Raw genomic sequence first — 19,104 nt, 5'->3', positions numbered from 1 at the left:
GCACACTTTCTGAAATCCACACTGTGGTAAGTTCGCACGCTAGTACTCTGCGTTCTTTCTAAAATCCTATATGGTGAGGGCTTCGCACGGTTGCTTCGTGCCCTTTCTTGAGTCGGTTAAAGCCCCGTTCATCTTGGGCGCCACTCCACCCAGGTATCCTCTGATACTTATCTAGAACAGGGCGTTGCTACTAGAGAACTGTTGAGACAGATCTTTGGGCAAGTTTTTGCGAAAGCTAGCGGTAGCCCCTGTGTCACAAGCAAGACTTGGTAAAGAACATGCTAGGTTCTTAGCCGTATCCCTTTAAAGGAAGCTTTCCTAATTCCAAGTCTTCAGCTCTACTCCGGGCCGAGGCCCTACAGGTAAGTTGGGTATGTAGCTTAGGCCTTTGGCCGTAAGGGATAATGTCATGGACAGCCTTCTAACCATTCCAGGGGCGACTCGCAGTGAAATGGGTTGGTTGGTACTTAGTGTTTGCCATGATTCTGCCTGCACTCCCCTCAGCATGGCGGCGTGGGTATACTGTTCCCCAAAGCGACCCCTAGAGGACGCAGTTCAAATATCCCTTGACAGGGAACGTCTCAGGTTACGAATGTAACCATGGTTCCCTGAGAGGGAACGAGACACTGCGTCTTCTAGCTCCCTGCCATGCTTCGGACGCAAGCTTCACGAAGAAGATAAGTGACGAGTCCTACGGGCGCGTATTTATAGTCACGCTGGTAGTGACGTCAGAGGCTGTCGCCGGCCAACATGTTGGCGTTTTTCAAAGATTGCTACAGACACGGGTCACGACGAGGTTGAATAATTGTGTTGTATTACGCAAGGATTCCTGACATTAAGGACAAAAATGTCAGATTCCCTGATGGAAGCCTGGATAACATGTTCTTTGGCATTTCAAAATTTATAATTTACCTCTGTCATGTTGCTACCACATAAAATGGGTTTATAGGCATTATCTTATTTCATATTCATCTGTGCTTTCAGAAACATGTATATGTATATTTATGAGTACTGTGAGACATGTTTATGCATGACCTTTATCATATGTGCACTGTCAATAAGGAATTTGTTGTTGTATGCTTGCAATGTAAATCATATTTTGTGTGTGTGTGTGTGTGTGTGTGTGTGTGTGTGTGTGTGTGTGTGTGTGTGTGTGTGTGTGTGTGTGAATGTGTATAAAAGTATAAGGAAATAACCATGTATGTGCGTAAACCAATAAATAAATGAGTGTGTGTTCTCATGCCTCATTAGCTGCTTGATTTGCTAGCTGTGTCTTTATTCTCGTTTTATGTGCTCAGGTTTAGGGAATCACCTGAGATTAATTTGCAGTCTTGGGCTGCTCACTGTCCCTCTTCCAATCAATAATTCAGCAGCAGTGAGGCTCTCTCCCTGACACCTGCCACACCAGGACCCAGGCAGAGTGAAATATTCACTACAGATCGTTCACCCTTATTAACCGGCCCCTTATCCATCTGGAACGATGCATCGTGGGCTGAAAACGGGAGAAATTTGAGTCCAAGTGTGTGCATGAGGAGATATTAAAATCAATCATCTGCTCTTATGTCATCCTTCTATGTTGACCTGCTCTAATCATACAATAGTCATTAATCATTTCAGGAGGTTGATGTAATATCCTGTGACAGCCGGCTGCACTCGAGCGTAATGTCTTTATCGTGCTGTTGTTAAGGTTTATCTTCAGGCAAAGTGTAGGAATAGACTTTTAATAAAGCAAGCTGTGCTTTTGAAATGGTTAGCTTAATATCACTTAACAATTCAGTAAATGCAATCAGTAATATCAATATTGTATGTGTTTTATCTTTATTGAAAGTGTTTCGATTGGTGTAATCAGTGCTTAAGGACTAAATTTATTTTAAATATGCAGATACTCATGAATATTTGAATTTGAGTTGTTTTGTTGATGATTTGGTTTGCTAAAAGCTGTTCTGCAGCACTCACTCACAACATTTATGTTATTGGTTATTTTTTGTTATGTTTGGCCTCGTTGATTCTTTTATTAATAGGAATGTGTGTAATAAAAGGGAATGATGGGGAAAAATAATTTAGACTGTGAAAACTGGACCTGAACTCATGTCAGCCACACAAGCATCACAGCTTAGTGAGTTTCAGAGTTATTTTTAATTAAAACTATCAATATATATTTTTTGTTTATTAAAATAAAGCTGAAAAATGAAATAAAAAATAAACTGAAATGAAGTTTATTTTTACTGTTACCCCCCCCTCCCCTTTTTTAACATAGACGTGAAAAACTAAATCATATTCAAAAATGAAAGTTGATATCCTAGAAAAAATAAATTAATTAATTAAGTCAAATACAAAAAAAAGACAATCACATAATGATTAAAACTTAAAAATGGAAACTTGAAGATATAAAATAAAACCTAATTCAGAATATTAATAAATTCTATAATGGTATAAATATTACTAAAATAACACTGATGCGTTTAAAACAAGGCTTTGGGTCCAACATTGGCAGACTCATTTTATTAAATATAGCTGAATAAATAAGCTTTCCATTGATATATGGTTTGTTAGGATATGACAATATTTGGCCGAGATACAACTATTTGAAAATCTGGAATCCGAGGGTGCAAAAAAAATCTAAATATTGAGAAAATCGCTTTTAAAGTTGTCCAAATTAAGTTCTTAGAAATGCATATCACTAATAAAAAATTAAGTTTTAATATGTTTACAGTAGTAAATTTACAAAATATCTTCATGGAACATGATCTTTACTTAATATGCTAATGATTTTTGGCATAAAAGATAGTGATTTAAAACTTCATTATCAGCTGTAGTTATAAATATTGCATGTCGTTTGCTAAGGTTTTATGTATACAGACACAATAGATTAAAGGGTGTTAAAATATACTGTACAATCGCTGGCTTATCAACTGGGTTATAGTCTTCTTGCAGTCAGATAATGAAAGATGAGCAAAAGATCTGTAAGTTTTGCCTTAAAATATGCTGACTTTATCAGCAAGCATCTGCAGCCTTGTTGTAATAGCTTCTCTGGGGCTCTGGAACACATTTGGTATTCTTACAGTGAGACGGACAGATTCCTATTAGCATTCCGCACCCCAGAGGACTCGGGCCGGGGGAACGTGGGTGCCAGCTCAAATACTGTGGGTGTATGAGATGGGTCGAGGGCAGCCATGCAGAACGAACAATTCTTCCTCAATTGTCCAACACATAGTCATAATGAGAAAACATTGATTGTAAACAAAGGAGGCACGGTAATTGGGACTACATGGGGTAAGTTTCAGATGCGTGAATGTACTATTAAAGAGGAAGTAGTGTTACATTTGTAGTAAAAGTTGTTTTAATTTATATTTTTGTCCCTTTACAGTGAAATTGTCCCTGAACAATGAAATTATATATATATATATATATATATATATATATATATATATATATATATGTATATATATGTATATATATATATATATATATATATATATATATATATATATATATATATATATATATATATATATATATATATATATATGTATATATATATATATATATATATATATATATATGAAATTATATACACACAAATACACACACAAACACACACACATATATAATTATTAAAAATATTAATAAGATAAACTGTTTTCAACATTGATCATAATTTACTTTTTTTAAATATATTAAAGTAGAACAGAGTAAATGTATGTATGCATGTATGTCCCGTTCATGTGAAAACTTTATTTAGCAAATATATTTCAAAGTACTTGAATTTAATAAGGGCCTATAAATGGATAATGGTAGTACTTTTTTTTTTTTAATGGAAAAAAATTCTTCCATCATACCAGCTGTTGCATTTTCCTGACACCAGAAGTAGTTTATGTTATATTTATGGGGCAAAGTCATTTCATGGAGTTGTTGATCTGGAGGAGAAATGACAGATGGAGAAATTAAGTTTGTTTATTATGTCTAAATGAGTCGTTGTGTCAATGGTTGAGAAAAAAAAAGAAGAGAAAAAAATAAAAACAACCTTGCAAATTCTGTCGTGATTTTAAATACATTTCCCTTTATGTATATGTATAGGCATAATGAGATGGCAGTGAATTAGTACTCCACAGGCTCTGAAACATCCGTGGGGAATATTTCATGTAAATATCAGCTTTTCAAGCGCAGCACTGAGCATTTGGTGTGTAGTTTGTGGTGATATTACTGATGCAGTGTTATAAATCAGTGCTAGTGTGTGATATATGACAGCTGAAGATTTTTGACCATGATTCTGCTTGTTGTTTTCTCACAGAGCCATTACTCTGGACAATACGCTGGTCATCCTGTCCACTGTGGCCCCAGATGCTGGACGATACTACGTACAAGCCGTGAATGACAAGAATGGTGAAAACAAGACTGGCCAGCCCATAACGCTGTCTGTGGAAAGTAAGTCTGTAGAAATTTGGACACACAAAGTTAGACTTCGACTTCCTCCTATAGACATTATAAGTTAAATTATAAGTTTTACGATTGATTATATTACTGATGCCAGCTACTGTATTACAGCTAGGGGTGTGCATATATCCAAATTCTGGCCAACACCATATTGTTATTGCCAATTTACTATTATTGTAGATTAGTACTGTTTTGTTTTTAAAAATATTTATAGAAATGGTGCGTGTGTTTGTGCGTATATATATATATATACACATTTGTATTAACACACTTATTTATATAAAGAAGCACTAAAAGCTACTAAAAATTAAAACAGTTAAAACAGAAAAAATATATATTTTTATTTTTTATTATATATTGTTATTTCATTTCTGCTATGAAAATGAATATAAAATGAATATAAATTCAGTCCATATTTCAAAGTAACCTCATTAAAGTTTGTTGTACGTTTTTCAAAGAATTTATTTAACTGCAAATATATTTTAAATGAATAAAAGAAAACACCAATATTGTGCTAATATGTTAATTCTAATAAATTTGTTTATATTTTTATTTTTAAATGATGTGTGTAATTTCTGAACGTGACTTAGTATACAGTGTAAGATGAAATATTTTTGCATATACTTCTGTTCTTGATCTCCCACATTCATATGCGAAAGAATGAAAGTAAGTGAAACAAAGATTTAAATCTTGTCTTTCTATTACAGAAAGCATGATGGTTTATATTATGAACATATACACTTGAGAAAAACAGGCTATAGATAAATAGATATTTTTCCACACTGAGAATATTGTTATGGGTTGTGCTTTGTAAGAGTTTCAGTATATCAGATTCTCCCGGCAAACCAGGGTATGATATTTCTGAGTCTAGTACAGGAGGAACTAAAGTTTGGTGTAGAGACAGCGGGGAGATTAGATATCGTGGGAGGTGTGTGTGTGTGTGTGTGTGTGTGTGTGTGGAGGACAGTCCTTCCCAGAAGCTGTAGTTGAATATCAGTGCTTTACAAAGACTGTCTCTGACAGAGCTCCACACACACACACACACATAGCTGCCAGAAGAGCAGGGATATGAGTTCCTCTTCCAAACACAAACCTGTCACACTTGCTGTAACATGTACAGTACATCGACTGGCACTTCCTACTGTACATCTGGACACACTCACACCTGAAGATGACAGATCAGAGTTCTATGAAAAACACTCACTCGATAATGTGTGTCATAGCACACATCGTTTTCTCACTCTCACATTTCTCTTCTGCTGTAGATGTTGGTGGTCCTGCAGACCCCATCGCTCCCACCATTGTCATCCCGCCGAGGAACACCAGCGTCATCTCTGGCACCTCTGAGATCACCATGGAGTGTGTGGCCAACGCTAGGTGACCAACCTCTGATTTCTTCACAGTTTGAATGAAAGGACAATGATTTTAATTATGGTGATTACAAGGCCAGCAGTGGATTGAAGACTTTCATACTTTGAATTATTTTTCTCACTGCTTTTCCATAATTATTTAATTGGTCTTATGTTTTTGTCTTTTATTAACTTGTTTTTTTGTTTTGTTTTTTCATGATCATCTCACTGTGAATTTCAAAAGAAGTGGATGAATGTTTCAGAGTCAAACTCTATTGATAGAATCCATGGCATGCTGTCCATTACATAAAGACAAAAAAAAAAACACAGCTTTTAAAATAGTATTTACAAATAGCTTTAAAGACATATTTACAGAAAAACAGATTCACATTCAAGAAATAAAAAACCAACAATTAACATAATTAAATATAATATGCTTTTTAATTATGTATTTATTTTAAAAACTAGAATTAGAAACTAGAAATAAAATTCTCCATTCTCTGTCAGGCCTTTAATAAAGCTGAGCATCAGCTGGAAGAAGGACGGTGTTCCGGTGAGGAGTGGACTGAGTGATTTTAACCGTAGACTGACGGTGTTGAGTCCAGTGGTCAGCGACTCGGGCTTCTACGAGTGTGAAGCTGTCCTCCGCAGCAGCAGCGTTCCCTCTGTCAGCTCTGGAGCTTACCTACATGTGCTCGGTAATACACAGTTACACAGCAGTTCTGGTACATTTGAGTGTAAATAATTTATTCAAGTGCATTACTAATGCAAGGTCTCTTGCACTAAAAACAGTTGCAATTTTGCTTATTTATAAATCTTCGTTTTTTCGTCTTTCTAAATTTTACAAGCTGATTTAACTAGCTGTAAATAGTCACTATTTATAGAATATTTTTCCTTTAAGGCCATTTTTCTATCTCTGTCTCTATGGAAATGTTCTGTCTGTCAGAGTAAAGCCAAAAAACCTGAAAAGGATGTTCTCAAAAATCCAACAACAGTCCTATTTATTTGAAAATGTTCAATCTTGCTTCCTGTGTCATCTGTCTGTGGTGTTTCCCTCTCAAGTGCACATGTAGAAGTCACAGCCTTCTCTCTTTTGCTCTTTCTTTCCTTTAGAACCGCCTCAGTTTGTGAAGGAACCAGAAAAACACATCACAGCTGAGATGGAAAAAGTAGTGGACATTCCCTGCCAGGCCAGAGGTGAGACACCTCCTGACTCCTCCTCCTAGTGAGGTTTTTCAAGCATCAAGTCATTTGCTCTGTCCTTACTGAACAGATCAGCCAATCAGATGTTCAGTATACAGCTATATGAAAAAAGATTTTTGTATATTATATATATATATATATATATATATATATAATACAATAAATTAATTAGAATAACATCAAATAAATTATATATAATTGTTAGCTTTTGTTTTTAATTTAATTTATTTATTTTATAGTTATAGTGTTTATTTTTTGATAATTTATTTATTATTTATGAATAAATTATTATACATAAATTATACATTATTATATATGTGTGTATTATAAATTGTATACAGTATGTTTTATAATAATATATATATAATATATATTTGTATACATTGATTTATATTATATCTAAATCATTTATATGCAATGTTTATTTTTTATACATTTATTTAATAATTATTAATAAAGTATTTGTTCTTACATGATTATTATAATATCTTTATTTATTTTTATGTATAAATGTAATATATATATTCTAATATTTCAATATAATTTTTGTTATTATTGTTATTACTACATAATATTATTTAATATTTATAATATTTTATAGTTCAATGTATATTATTTGAGATATCTTATTATTTAGTTCTTTCTTTATTCAGTTGCTCATCTTTACATATATTCCTGTTCATCTCAGGTGTGCCACAGCCTGATATTGTGTGGTACAAGGATGCAGTACCCATAAGCCCTGTGAAGACCCCGCGCTACAGAGTTCTAGCAGGAGGTAGTCTCCAGGTTAACGGCCTCTTACCCGACGACACAGGAATGTTCCAGTGCTTCGCTCGCAACCAGGCCGGAGAGGTGCAGACCAACACCTACCTCGCCGTTACGAGTGAGTTCATCCACCCGTCCCACTCTCGAGATTACACCTTTCCTCGTTCTGCCTCTCATGCTCTATACTAATGCACAAATACTTGTGGATGTTTTTTTCTGCTACCTCTCTCTTAGTCTCTTTCTCTTGCAATCAAAAAGACTTTGAATGCCATACCAACAATGCCTTTCTTTTTTTCTTTCTCCCAGTCTCCATTCTCTCTCGTGTTGCTGATGTGCTTTTTGTCAGTGTGCTAAAGCTCTGATTAATTCCCTGTTGTAAGGAAGAGTTGTGAGGAGGAGAGAGACCGACAGAGAGACAGGGAGAGATAAAGAGGGCTTTTATAGAGGACTGACTGAGCTTATCTTGCCGCTCAGAGACACATAGAGCTCTCTAAAACACTAAACACCAAAGCCAGCCACTATTTACCTCTGCTTACAATGAACATAGATACTGGATATGGACTGTACTAAAGTTAAAGGGAGTTTATCCAAAATGAAAATCTTATCGTACTTTACCTCAAGTTTACGTCATTCCAAACCTATATGCTTTACTCTGTGGAACACAAAAGATGATATTTTGAGGAGCTATCTTTGTCCAAACTGTAAAAAGTCAATGGGGTCCAAAACAACATCAAACAATGAAATATTATGTTTTGTTCTTTATTGAAGAAAGTATGTTATATAGGTTTGGAATGAAATGAGGGTGAATCAATAATGACGAAATTTTAATTTTGGGGTGAAATTATTCCTGTAAGTATTAAGTACCTCCAAAATCCCATTTTAACTTGCTTGTCTACGTTTCCCAGTGAATTATTTTTCTTCTGTTGTTCAACGTTTAGTTTCATACCTGCTTTCATTCCATTGTTTTCTTTACTTGTTTGGTTTCTAAGCCACGCTTTGATCCGCGTGAATCGAGTTTTGTGTTATTTCCCAGCACTTACGAATGTGAGGAGGTGTTTGAACTTGTGTGTGCTGTTGTACATCTCTATTTCTCATGCAGTTGCTGTGCTTCTCTCACAGGTATAGCACCGAACATCACTGCAGGGCCTTCCGACAGCACTGTGATTGACGGCATGTCAGTTATCCTTCACTGTGAGACCTCAGGAGCGCCCCGTCCTGCCATCACCTGGCAGAAAGGTGAAGAGCGCATCCTTTATTTTCTCCACTCACACACTTCTGAAGAACAACTGTAAAGTGTCAGCTCCCAGGCTGCACTTCACCTCTGCGCCTCTCTGTTCCTCTGTTTTACTTGTTCTGGCTGGTTATTTTCTGCCACTCTACCGCTGCAATGTTGCCTTGAAGTGTTATACTCTTCAGATGTCATCAGGCATGAAACTGACTGTTTTATTTAGCATAGGGTATAATTATGCAAATCTGCATTAAAAAAATATATATATATATATATTTCCTGTCCGTGCAATACAGTTAAAAGATTTGGGGTCTGCAAGATTTTAAAAAGAAGTCTCGCCAAGACTGCATTCATTTGATCAAATATAGAGTAAAACCAGTAGTTTTGTGTAATGTTATTACAATTGTGATGGAATATATTGTAAATTAAAACTAATTGCTGTGAAAAAAAAATAATTATAATTGTAATATGCTGATTTGGTGCTGAACTATTTTCAAGTATTATTGGTGCTCATTTATTAATAATGGTTCTTATTTTTAATGGTTTTGTGTAAAAAAGTTCAATGAACAGCATTTATTTGAAACAGAAATGTTTTGTTACATTATGTCATTGTCATTGTAGAAGTCATTGTAGAAGCTACAAATACATCTTTGACCAGAACCATCTTAAAATAATGATTTTGTATGGAAATAAATGTATAGAAGACCGACAAATTAGAGGAGAATGTCCATCCCCAGCACGGTGCTTTTTATTTCATGCCAGAGCAGAAGGATAGTAAACAAGCGTGCTTGTGGCTTTAAAGGATTAGTTCACCCAAAACTGAAAATTCTGTTATTGTTTACTCACCCGTCTGTTGTTTTGAACCCATATGAATTTATCTGTGGAACACAAGAGAAGTTTAAAGGAATTGTTTTGGTTACTCTTGTCCACGCATATATAATGAATTGGAACTGAGACTGTCAAGCTTCAAATATGCAAAAGCAGCATGAAAAGTTGTCTGTATGACTCCTTAAACTTTATTCCAAGTGCTCTGATAGCATACAACAGCTTTGATTGAGCAGTAGACCCAAATAAAAGTCAATGTTTTCCAATTAAAAATCGCCTTTTGGCGTGTTCATAAGAGAGTATGTAAACAAATCATTCATTTGAGTCAAATCTTTTCAATCAATCAGTTACAGCTCACTGGTTTCTCACACGAATCTACACAAAAGATAACTAATAAAACAATTTAATATTATGATATAGTTTTATTTAATAAATCATACAATTTTTTATTATAATTCATTAAAATTCCATGTTTTTAATATATGCTTTACAGTATGTGTGTCATGCAACTTGATTTTTATGTACCAAATATTATATTATATTATATTATATTATATTATATTATATTATATTATATTATATTATATTATATTATATTATATTATATTATATTATATTATATTATATTATATTATATATCTGGGTATGTGTTCTCCACAGGAGAACGAGTGCTAGCAAGCGGTTCGGTTCAGCTCCCGCGGTTCACTCTCCTGGAGTCAGGAAGTTTACTCATAAGCCCCTCCCACATATCAGACGCTGGCACCTACACCTGTATGGCCAGCAACTCCCGTGGCATAGACGAGGCCTCGGCCGACCTCGTAGTCTGGGGTGAGTGTGTATGTTTTGAGGTGTATAGATCACAGGATAATATCTTTGTACTTTATGATGTCCATGTTTAAGTGTGTTTACATGTTTGTGTGCATATTTCTGTGCATATACTGATATGCATTTCTTTTGTTTTATCGAATAGCACGGACACGCATCACTAACCCTCCTCAGGATCAGAGTGTCATCAAAGGAACAAAAGCCACCATGACCTGCGGTGTGACGCATGACCCCAGCGTCTCAGTCAGGTGCAGCCCACATTCACTTGACTGCAAATAATTGTTGTAAACATAAAATGTTTTGCATTTTTTAAAATTACTTTTATGCTACTGCAACCAATATTATTTAGGTAGGTATTTACATTCTTAGAATACATTTTAGAAGAAATTATGAGTGCTTCACCTTCAAAATACTATGTAAGGCATTACTTTGCAGTTACTAAGGGGTTTTAGTGCATTTCTTTCCAGTTCTGAGATGTCTATAATATTATTTAGTCCCTAAATACACTTAAAGTTTAAAATGCCACTTTATATCAAACTTCCAACTTGAGATTTAACCTTATCTCACACCTAATGTTTGAAATGCAGTGATTCATCAGAGTTCTGAAATTGTGGGTTGCTAGGGTGTTTTTGGTGATTGCTTGGTTAATGGATGCTAAAACCTTCTGGGTGATTGCTAAGACATCACTAGGTGGATTCTAGATAGTGATGCACCGATCATGATTTTTCATGGCCAATTCCATTACATTTTAATCACAGTCCAAACAAAGATGCTACACACCATGTAGCATGAGCAGTTGTTTTTTGTTTTTTTTGAAAATTCAAAGCAAAAACAGAATGGTCAGACTTTATATTTGTGAAATTATTCTACATAAGACCTGCAAAAAAAAAAAAAAAACTGAATTAAAATGCAAATTCACTCTCTGACAGTAGGTGGTGCTTATGGAACAGCAGCGATATAGCGTTTCCTTGGTTGCTGCTGTAAACAAAGCAACGCTGCACTTATAAACACTAACAGGAATTAAATGGAGATAAGAGGAAAAGAAAATGCCTGAAGCCAGTCAGTTCAAAATAAAAGTAAAAAGCCAAAATGCTCTAGAACTAGAGATTCATCAGTCGACTGGTTCCTCTCTAGTTCTAGAGTGTTATGGGTGTTTGCTAGGACATTATTGTTTATTGCTAAGTTTATTGTGGCAAAATAGAAGCACAGCAGTGCAGTGTATCTGATTGCCATGACAACCTTATGCACTTATTGCTCTATGTAATCATAGTAAAATAACTTGAATATGGTACACAGAGTGTGAATGTGTAGATTTACTATAGCAAAACTAAAAAATGTAAAAAGTGTGACTGACCAAATTGACCCGGAATCGAGATCTGTTCGGACTGTCAACCCCGCCCCACAAAGTTCAAATGTCAAGCTACACCTATGTTGTTGGAAATTTAACAACTGCAAAGCTGGCGTTAAAATTGCCATTTTTTGTTTGCCTATGTCTATGGTGCAGCTATGAATATCTTAGGAATATCTCACTCTCGACTTGAAACGGAATGCAAGGGTTGTTAAAATGCTTAACCCTAAGTATGAGCACTAGTGGTAGTGATGCATGCCCTAGCAATATCATAGCCTGCCATGTTTCACAACATTCAAATCATGATGGATAAAATCATCTAGTGTTAATGATGCCACACCAGCATGAAATCATGAGCCATTACATTATCTCGATATTTACAACGCCTGTATAGTTCCCCAGAATCCTTTGAATCTGCCTGCAATCCCAGTGCACTCAATTGGAAGTCTACAGCCTCAACCGTCCTCCTGTACAGCAGACCGACATTGAGGAGTGATTTGATGGCAAGATTCAAACTCTCATTAAAAACCTGCAAACTTCCAAAGACTTGCTCCTACTGAGAACCTGAACTCCATTTAGTGATGACTTTGAGTGTTTTATTCAGTGATTCAGTCAGGCTCCCTCTTTGTGTTCCTCTTCCATCTTTTCCTCTTTAACCTTCTTCCAAACACCGGTGGAGGCTTTTCGCTTATTTTGTAAAGAATGAGGAATGAGAAAGAAGGATAATTGTGTTGGATGCAAGCAGTAATTGATAGCAGCAGTAAAAGGATTTCCAACAAGCCAGGCCATGATGCAATTAATCACGAGTGTTTGTGAATGCGTATCTGTTTCCAGCATGTGTGAGAGAGTCTTATTGATTACACAGATCTTGGACACATCTGTTAGAAGCTTCTGATGACCTTGGATGTTCCCTGAATTCTGTACAGTGTCTTTGTGATGAATGTAATATGTGGAACTGCTCAGTTAAACACACTGCTTCATACACACACATGTCATACGGTAACTATGGAGGCTGCCAGACCAGCGGCACAAAGGAATTTAATAAAATTATACAATGAGTCATTCTTAATACAGTTATACTATCAAATATCATTCTTTATTCTAAACGGTTTGATTTGTCATTTAATACAGGTATTTTAGTTTTAAGGTTAACTTTAATATGACAACATCAAATCTGAATTGAACCTGTTTACATAATAAATTTAATAATTAATCAGTCCTAAAATGTTTTTTTTTTTTTCATAATCTTTCATTAAAAAGTAATGACTTTATCTTTCTGAAATGTTTGCAAAGGTTTTCTGAGGGTTTTAGTATGATGTTATGCTGGTTAGGGTTTCTTTTTGGATGTTAGCATGTTCTGAACGTTTTTGATTGTTCTGGGTGGTTTCAGGGGTTTTACTAGATGGATGCTAGAACAGTCTGGGTGGTTGCTTGTGTGTTACTAAGTGGATGCTAGAACATTCTACTGTAGGTTGGAGTTATGCCTTTATTAGGTAGATAATAGTGTATTAGGTTGTTAGGGTGTTGTTAGATGAATGCTACAATGTTCTGGTGGTCGCTTGGGTGTTACTGGGTGGATGTTAGAATGTTCTTGGTAGTTGCTAGGGTGTTACTAGGTGGATTCTGGAATGTTCGTGGTGATTGCTAGAATGTACTAGTGTATTGTTCTAGTGTATTGTTGGAATGTTCTGGTTGATTGCTAGGGTGTGACTAGGGGTTTTACTAAATAAATGCTAGAACAGTCTGGGTGGTTGCTAGGGTGTTACTAGGTGGATGCTTGAACATCAAAGTCAGATTGATCTATTCAAGTCCCGCTGTACAAATTTTCCACTTAATGTGTAAATATGTCACATTAGAAAGTGCATTGTATTGGATTTAATGTTATCTGTAATTGAATAAAAGAATACATAGTTTTGAAAACAGCAAACCACAATGATGGTCTCAAAATGAACTATATTTGAAGACTTGTAGAGTATTTGTGGTCAGTGTTGGTGTTTGTGTGTGCATTCAGGTTCGTTTGGGAGAAGGATGGTCAGGGGATCATTCCTCAGTCTCTGCCTCGACTGCGGCTGGATGTCAACGGTACGCTGCACATCTCTCAGACCTGGTCAGGTGACATCGGCACATACACCTGCAGAGTGACATCAGTGGGCGGCAATGATTCCCGTAGTGCGCACTTACGCGTGAGGTCAGAGATGAAAACGCACTGCCATCATCCTCTCTGCTCTGTTCCCTTCATCTCTTCTGATCATTTCTTTTTGTTCTCTTCCTGTTCTCTGAAGCATATCTCCTTCCGTTTTTCGATATCCCTGTTTATTAACAATATCCCTGCACTCATTATACCTCTTTTTCTGTCTCGTTGCCTTTATTTTTGTATTTAATAGCACAGCAGTTATTGTCTGCCCTCATTTTTTTTATCTTCATCTTTCTCTTTTATCTATCAAACAGATTGTGATTCACTTAGTCTCTTTCTTTTTTTATGTTCATGTCTCATATCGATTGATACAGTAGTCATAGTCATTATATATATAAATATATATATATATATATATATATATATATATATATATATATATATATATATATATATATATATATATATATATATATATATATATGACACATTAAATGGCCCTGAAAAGTCAAGACTATCTCTCACTTTCCCTTTTTTAAATAACATGGCACCCACAGGCAGTTGCCTCATACCCCTGAGAACCCCAGCGCAGTGTTAAGCACCACAGAGAAGAGAGCCATAAACCTGACGTGGGCCAAACCTTTTGACGGGAACAGCCCTCTCATCCGTTACATTCTGGAAGTGTCTGAAAACAGTGAGTAAAGACCTCATATGCGGATCATTAATCTTGGGCAAGATGGTGTTCTAAAAGGCGTAACAATGTTAAATAGAGCGAGGTATTGTTATTATAATTATTATTATTATTATTATTATTATTATTATTATTATTATTACTGACAAAATAATTTATATATATATTTTATATGTTAGGAATAATAACAATAATAGTATAAATATTACTACTACTAAAAATTATAATTTATTATTATTATTATTATTATTATTAAAAATAATATGGACAAAATAATTTGTTTATTATAATAATAACAACAACATCAATAAAATAATAAGAATAATACATGTGATTATTATTGTTATTAAAACCAAATAAGTAAAGTAATTATGTAATAATTATTGTTATTATAATGATAATAGTATTATTTTTATTAAGTGTCAACAAAATTAAATGAACTACAATTAATTTATTATAATAACATCACCATTAATAATAATAATAATAATAATGTGAAATGAATAAATATGTTTGTTCATAATAATACGAATAACAAACAATTACCATAATATTTATTGAACTATTTAATATTATTATTTATTATAGGGTTTAGCAAATAACAATATCACAAATAAATGTATATTAAAAAACAAGCAATCAAACAAACATGAAAAAGTAATTGATGCTATTGTATAGATTTTTCTATAAATCACCATACTGATGGTTCTTTGTGTTACCTTCTGGGTTTTTTGAAGCACATGGAGCCATTGCACTTGAAAGGTTCTTCAGTGGCTCAAGAAGGTTCTTCATGGACCTTAAGAAGATTGTCCAATGCAAAATATTTTTTTGATGTTGGTTTAGTTCTTCACCTAGCTCATTAAATGTTTTTCATATTCTGCTCTACAGACGCTCCTTGGACAGTCCTGTTGGCCAGCATCGAGCCGGAGTCGACTGCTGTAACAGTCAACGGGCTGATCCCGGCGCGCTCATACCAGTTCCGTCTCTGTGCCGTCAACGACGTTGGCAAGGGCCAGTTAAGCAAGGAGACTGACCGGTGAGCTGATCACAGAGTCCTAAAGCCTGCCGAGTATTACAGCTGTGCCCTGTCTGATCATAAAGATAACTCTATCACTCTGTCACAGCATTTGAAAATTGCCTGCACCCTCGTGGGACAGTGTCTATAGGAGGATTTATCTGTCTGAATGCTGTGTGTGTATACGGCTGTATTTTTCTGGGATGTGTTTATGTGTGTCAGTGTATCTTCCAAGGATCAGTGTAATCAAAGCCCTCGGCGTGTAAAGAAAGCTTTTCGACACTTAAATTAGACATTCAGCAAATGCCCCCCATCAGAATGGATACAAATCCCTCTAGTTCTCCTGAGGTTTGAGAAAAACCTCTTCTAGCCAAGACAATCCCAACTGAGAATATACAGGATTATATCACCCTATATGAAAGAGAGAGAGAGAGAGAGAGAGAGAGAGAGAGAGACAGAGATCACATTATGACTATTTTAGATCTTAGAATGTCTGTAGCAGAGACAGACCTTTTGCAGTATAATGAATAGAAGTAACTGGCTAGAATGAAAAATGTCCTTCCTTCCAAATAAAAAAGCCAATGGCTAGTCAGCAGTTTCATTGTTTGGCATTTGTGACAGTTCTGGACTGGATCTGAAAACAAAAAGAAAAAATAGTTTTGAGTGTTATTTTAGTCTAAAAACAAAGTTTTCTATTCTATTAATGTCCATGATGCTGATTTAAAATTGTGTTTTTGCTGCACAAGATGGATACATTTCTTTGCAGAATGTCATTTACCATCTTTAAACTAAAAAGTATTATATATTGGCTTTATATCGGCCATGAAAAACTCCATGTTGGTTAACCACTGCTGGTGTTTATCTTTCTCCACCAGGGTGTCTCTTCCAGAGGAGCCGCCCAGTGCTCCGCCTCAGAACGTGATTGCCAGTGGCCGCACCAACCAGTCCATCATGATTCAATGGCAGCCACCACCAGAAAGCCACCAAAATGGCATACTGAGGGGATACATCATCCGGTGAGACATGTCTACTCATGTCTGAGGTCTCGTAGTATCTTAAACGCTTGTTTCACTCTCTGTCTTCTGTATTAAGGTTTTCTTTTCTTTCTTTTCTTTCTTTTTTTTTTCAAGGTCATTCCAATATGCCTCTTTTCCAGCTGGTCGAAATTTTCTTTGCCCACAGCAGGTTCATGGGTGAATCTGATTTTATTGTATTATTTCAAGGCTACTCTAGGATTTTAGCACTTCAGGGCATTTTCCTTGCAGACAGTGATGACAGTCAAATAGACTTGTTGTTCATTTATTTATATATATATATTTTTTCCTGTTCATCATTGAGGAAAGCTGAAGGCCATTTTTGGTATTGCAAACATAAGTAATGGTCCCTGACCTTAGTCGCCCCATATGGTCATCAGCTCTGCTCAGGGAAAATATACAGAATGCCATGAAATTTCTAGAGTGGTTCTTTGTCGCCCTCTTTTGCTTATAGATGGAGCTGCTGTGCAAAAACCAACAGACAGATCTGATTATGAAGAGTAGATGACAGGGTGTACTTTTAGAGATGCTCTTCAGAGCCCTTCATAGAGGGTTCTCTTGGATCAACTCTGCGCTCTGTCAAAGCTCTCTGTATGTTAAGATCAGAAAATCTCTGCATCTGTCCTTGACAGTAACAATATGACCATCTGCTTATCTCAGGTATCGTCTGACCGGTCTGCCTGTGGATATCCAGTATAAAAATATCTCGAACCCTGAGGTCACCAACCTGCTGCTGGAGGATCTTATCATCTGGACGAATTACGAAATTGAGGTGGCGGCATATAACGGAGCTGGACTGGGCGTTTACTCCCATAAGGTTACAGAGTGGACACTCCAGGGAGGTGAGGGTTAAATCCCATTCAGATGTTTTGGATTAGTAACTTAATAATAAATTCAGTTCTTTTGAAATTCCTTTTCATCAGAGAATCATGGAATAAAATCATGGAAATTATGAAATGGTTCTTGAGCACCAAATCAGTATGTCAGACTGATTTCTGAATTATCACTTGACTCTGAAGACTGCAATAATGGCTGCTTAAAATTCAACTTTGCCATCACAAGAACAAATCATACTTTTAAATATAATGAAATAAAAAACAGTTATTTTAAATAATACTTCTTAATATTACAATAATTTCATAATATTGCTGTTTTAACTGTGAGCTGCACATGTTAGACTTCTTAAAAAACACACACAAAAAAACATACTTACCCCAAACCTTTGAACGGTTTAGTTAGGTAGTTTGTTTGATTATTCATTTGCATATCAGTTTGATATTTATTTATTTGATGGACTCAATAATTATGTTACTGATTTTTAATGCTTTTTAAGGAATAGGTAATCAAGATAGTTATTACTACAGTACAAAATAATAATAAATTGCATTATGTAAAACCTCTAGTTTATATATATATATATATATATATATATATATATATATATATATATATATATATTATGAAAAGATATTTTTCGCAGTCTTACATAGCTCCTTTCAAATTAAATGTTGGTTTAATTGAAATGAGCTACTCCATACAACGTGTGCCCTAAATTCAAAGTATTGTGAAGTTATACAAAAGCTTTATGTAGCAGACCAAAATGTAAATAGTTATTTACTGAAAATCAGACTTAGGTTTAAGGTCGCTGTGAACTGTTGTTGTATGAAAAAGAGCAGTTTAGACTCTTTAAAAAAAAAGAAAAAAAAAAGAAAGAAAGAAAATCCCCTTTTGTTTTTCCAAAGGAAAAATTACAGTATAGGGGTTTGGAACAATTCGGCATATTTGAGTAAGTATTTTTTTTTAAATGCCACTGCTTAGTTTTGAGGATGCTGCTGTGAAGTCAGAATTGAGAACAGAATCTTTTCCATCAGTTTTCTGGGGTTTAGCAGACAAAATATGTTACCAAAAAAATAAGTCTCTGTCTCATTCGTTTCTGTCTCTGTCTTCCTTTTTACATTTTACCTTTACCAGTTCCCACCATCGCTCCAGGCAATGTGAAAGCAGAGCCTGTTAATTCCACCACAATCCACTTCACCTGGACAGCCCCGAACCCACAGTTCATCAACGGCATCAACCAAGGCTACAAGGTAAACGCTGAAGGAAGGAGAATAATTCTGCACTCAGAACTGAGCTGCTGAAAATGCATTTAACGCAGCTTTTGTTTTTTTGAGTTTGCATGAGATTTCATGCAAGGGTAGCTGAAGTCCTTTTCCAGCCTCCCTGCTTTCATTCCATTGTTTTTGCTGAGCGGTC

At 35.3% G+C, this 19,104-nt stretch overlaps 1 protein-coding gene across 4 annotated transcripts in view; it reads left to right on the top strand.

Annotated features, from left to right (window-relative positions):
• LOC132121674 (protein sidekick-2-like) overlaps positions 1–19,104 on the top strand; it is a 310,996-nt gene that overhangs the window by 253,550 nt on the left and 38,342 nt on the right. For all 4 annotated transcript variants that reach the window (XM_059531334.1, XM_059531332.1, XM_059531333.1 and 1 more), the window contains exons 5-18: positions 4,292–4,425; positions 5,700–5,811; positions 6,291–6,481; positions 6,897–6,980; positions 7,675–7,869; positions 8,871–8,987; positions 10,465–10,632; positions 10,775–10,877; positions 13,989–14,165; positions 14,669–14,805; positions 15,691–15,838; positions 16,693–16,833; positions 17,512–17,693; positions 18,823–18,938. In XM_059531334.1, the coding sequence (XP_059387317.1) occupies positions 4,292–4,425; positions 5,700–5,811; positions 6,291–6,481; positions 6,897–6,980; positions 7,675–7,869; positions 8,871–8,987; positions 10,465–10,632; positions 10,775–10,877; positions 13,989–14,165; positions 14,669–14,805; positions 15,691–15,838; positions 16,693–16,833; positions 17,512–17,693; positions 18,823–18,938 (2,005 nt within the window). The remainder of the gene's footprint in view (positions 1–4,291; positions 4,426–5,699; positions 5,812–6,290; positions 6,482–6,896; positions 6,981–7,674; positions 7,870–8,870; positions 8,988–10,464; positions 10,633–10,774; positions 10,878–13,988; positions 14,166–14,668; positions 14,806–15,690; positions 15,839–16,692; positions 16,834–17,511; positions 17,694–18,822; positions 18,939–19,104) is intronic.

This window comes from Carassius carassius, chromosome 39 (genome assembly GCF_963082965.1).
Source record: "Carassius carassius chromosome 39, fCarCar2.1, whole genome shotgun sequence".
Lineage (NCBI taxonomy): Eukaryota > Metazoa > Chordata > Actinopteri > Cypriniformes > Cyprinidae > Carassius > Carassius carassius.
Note: the sequence above shows the minus strand (reverse complement) of the source record. Positions and strands in the feature narration are given on the sequence as shown.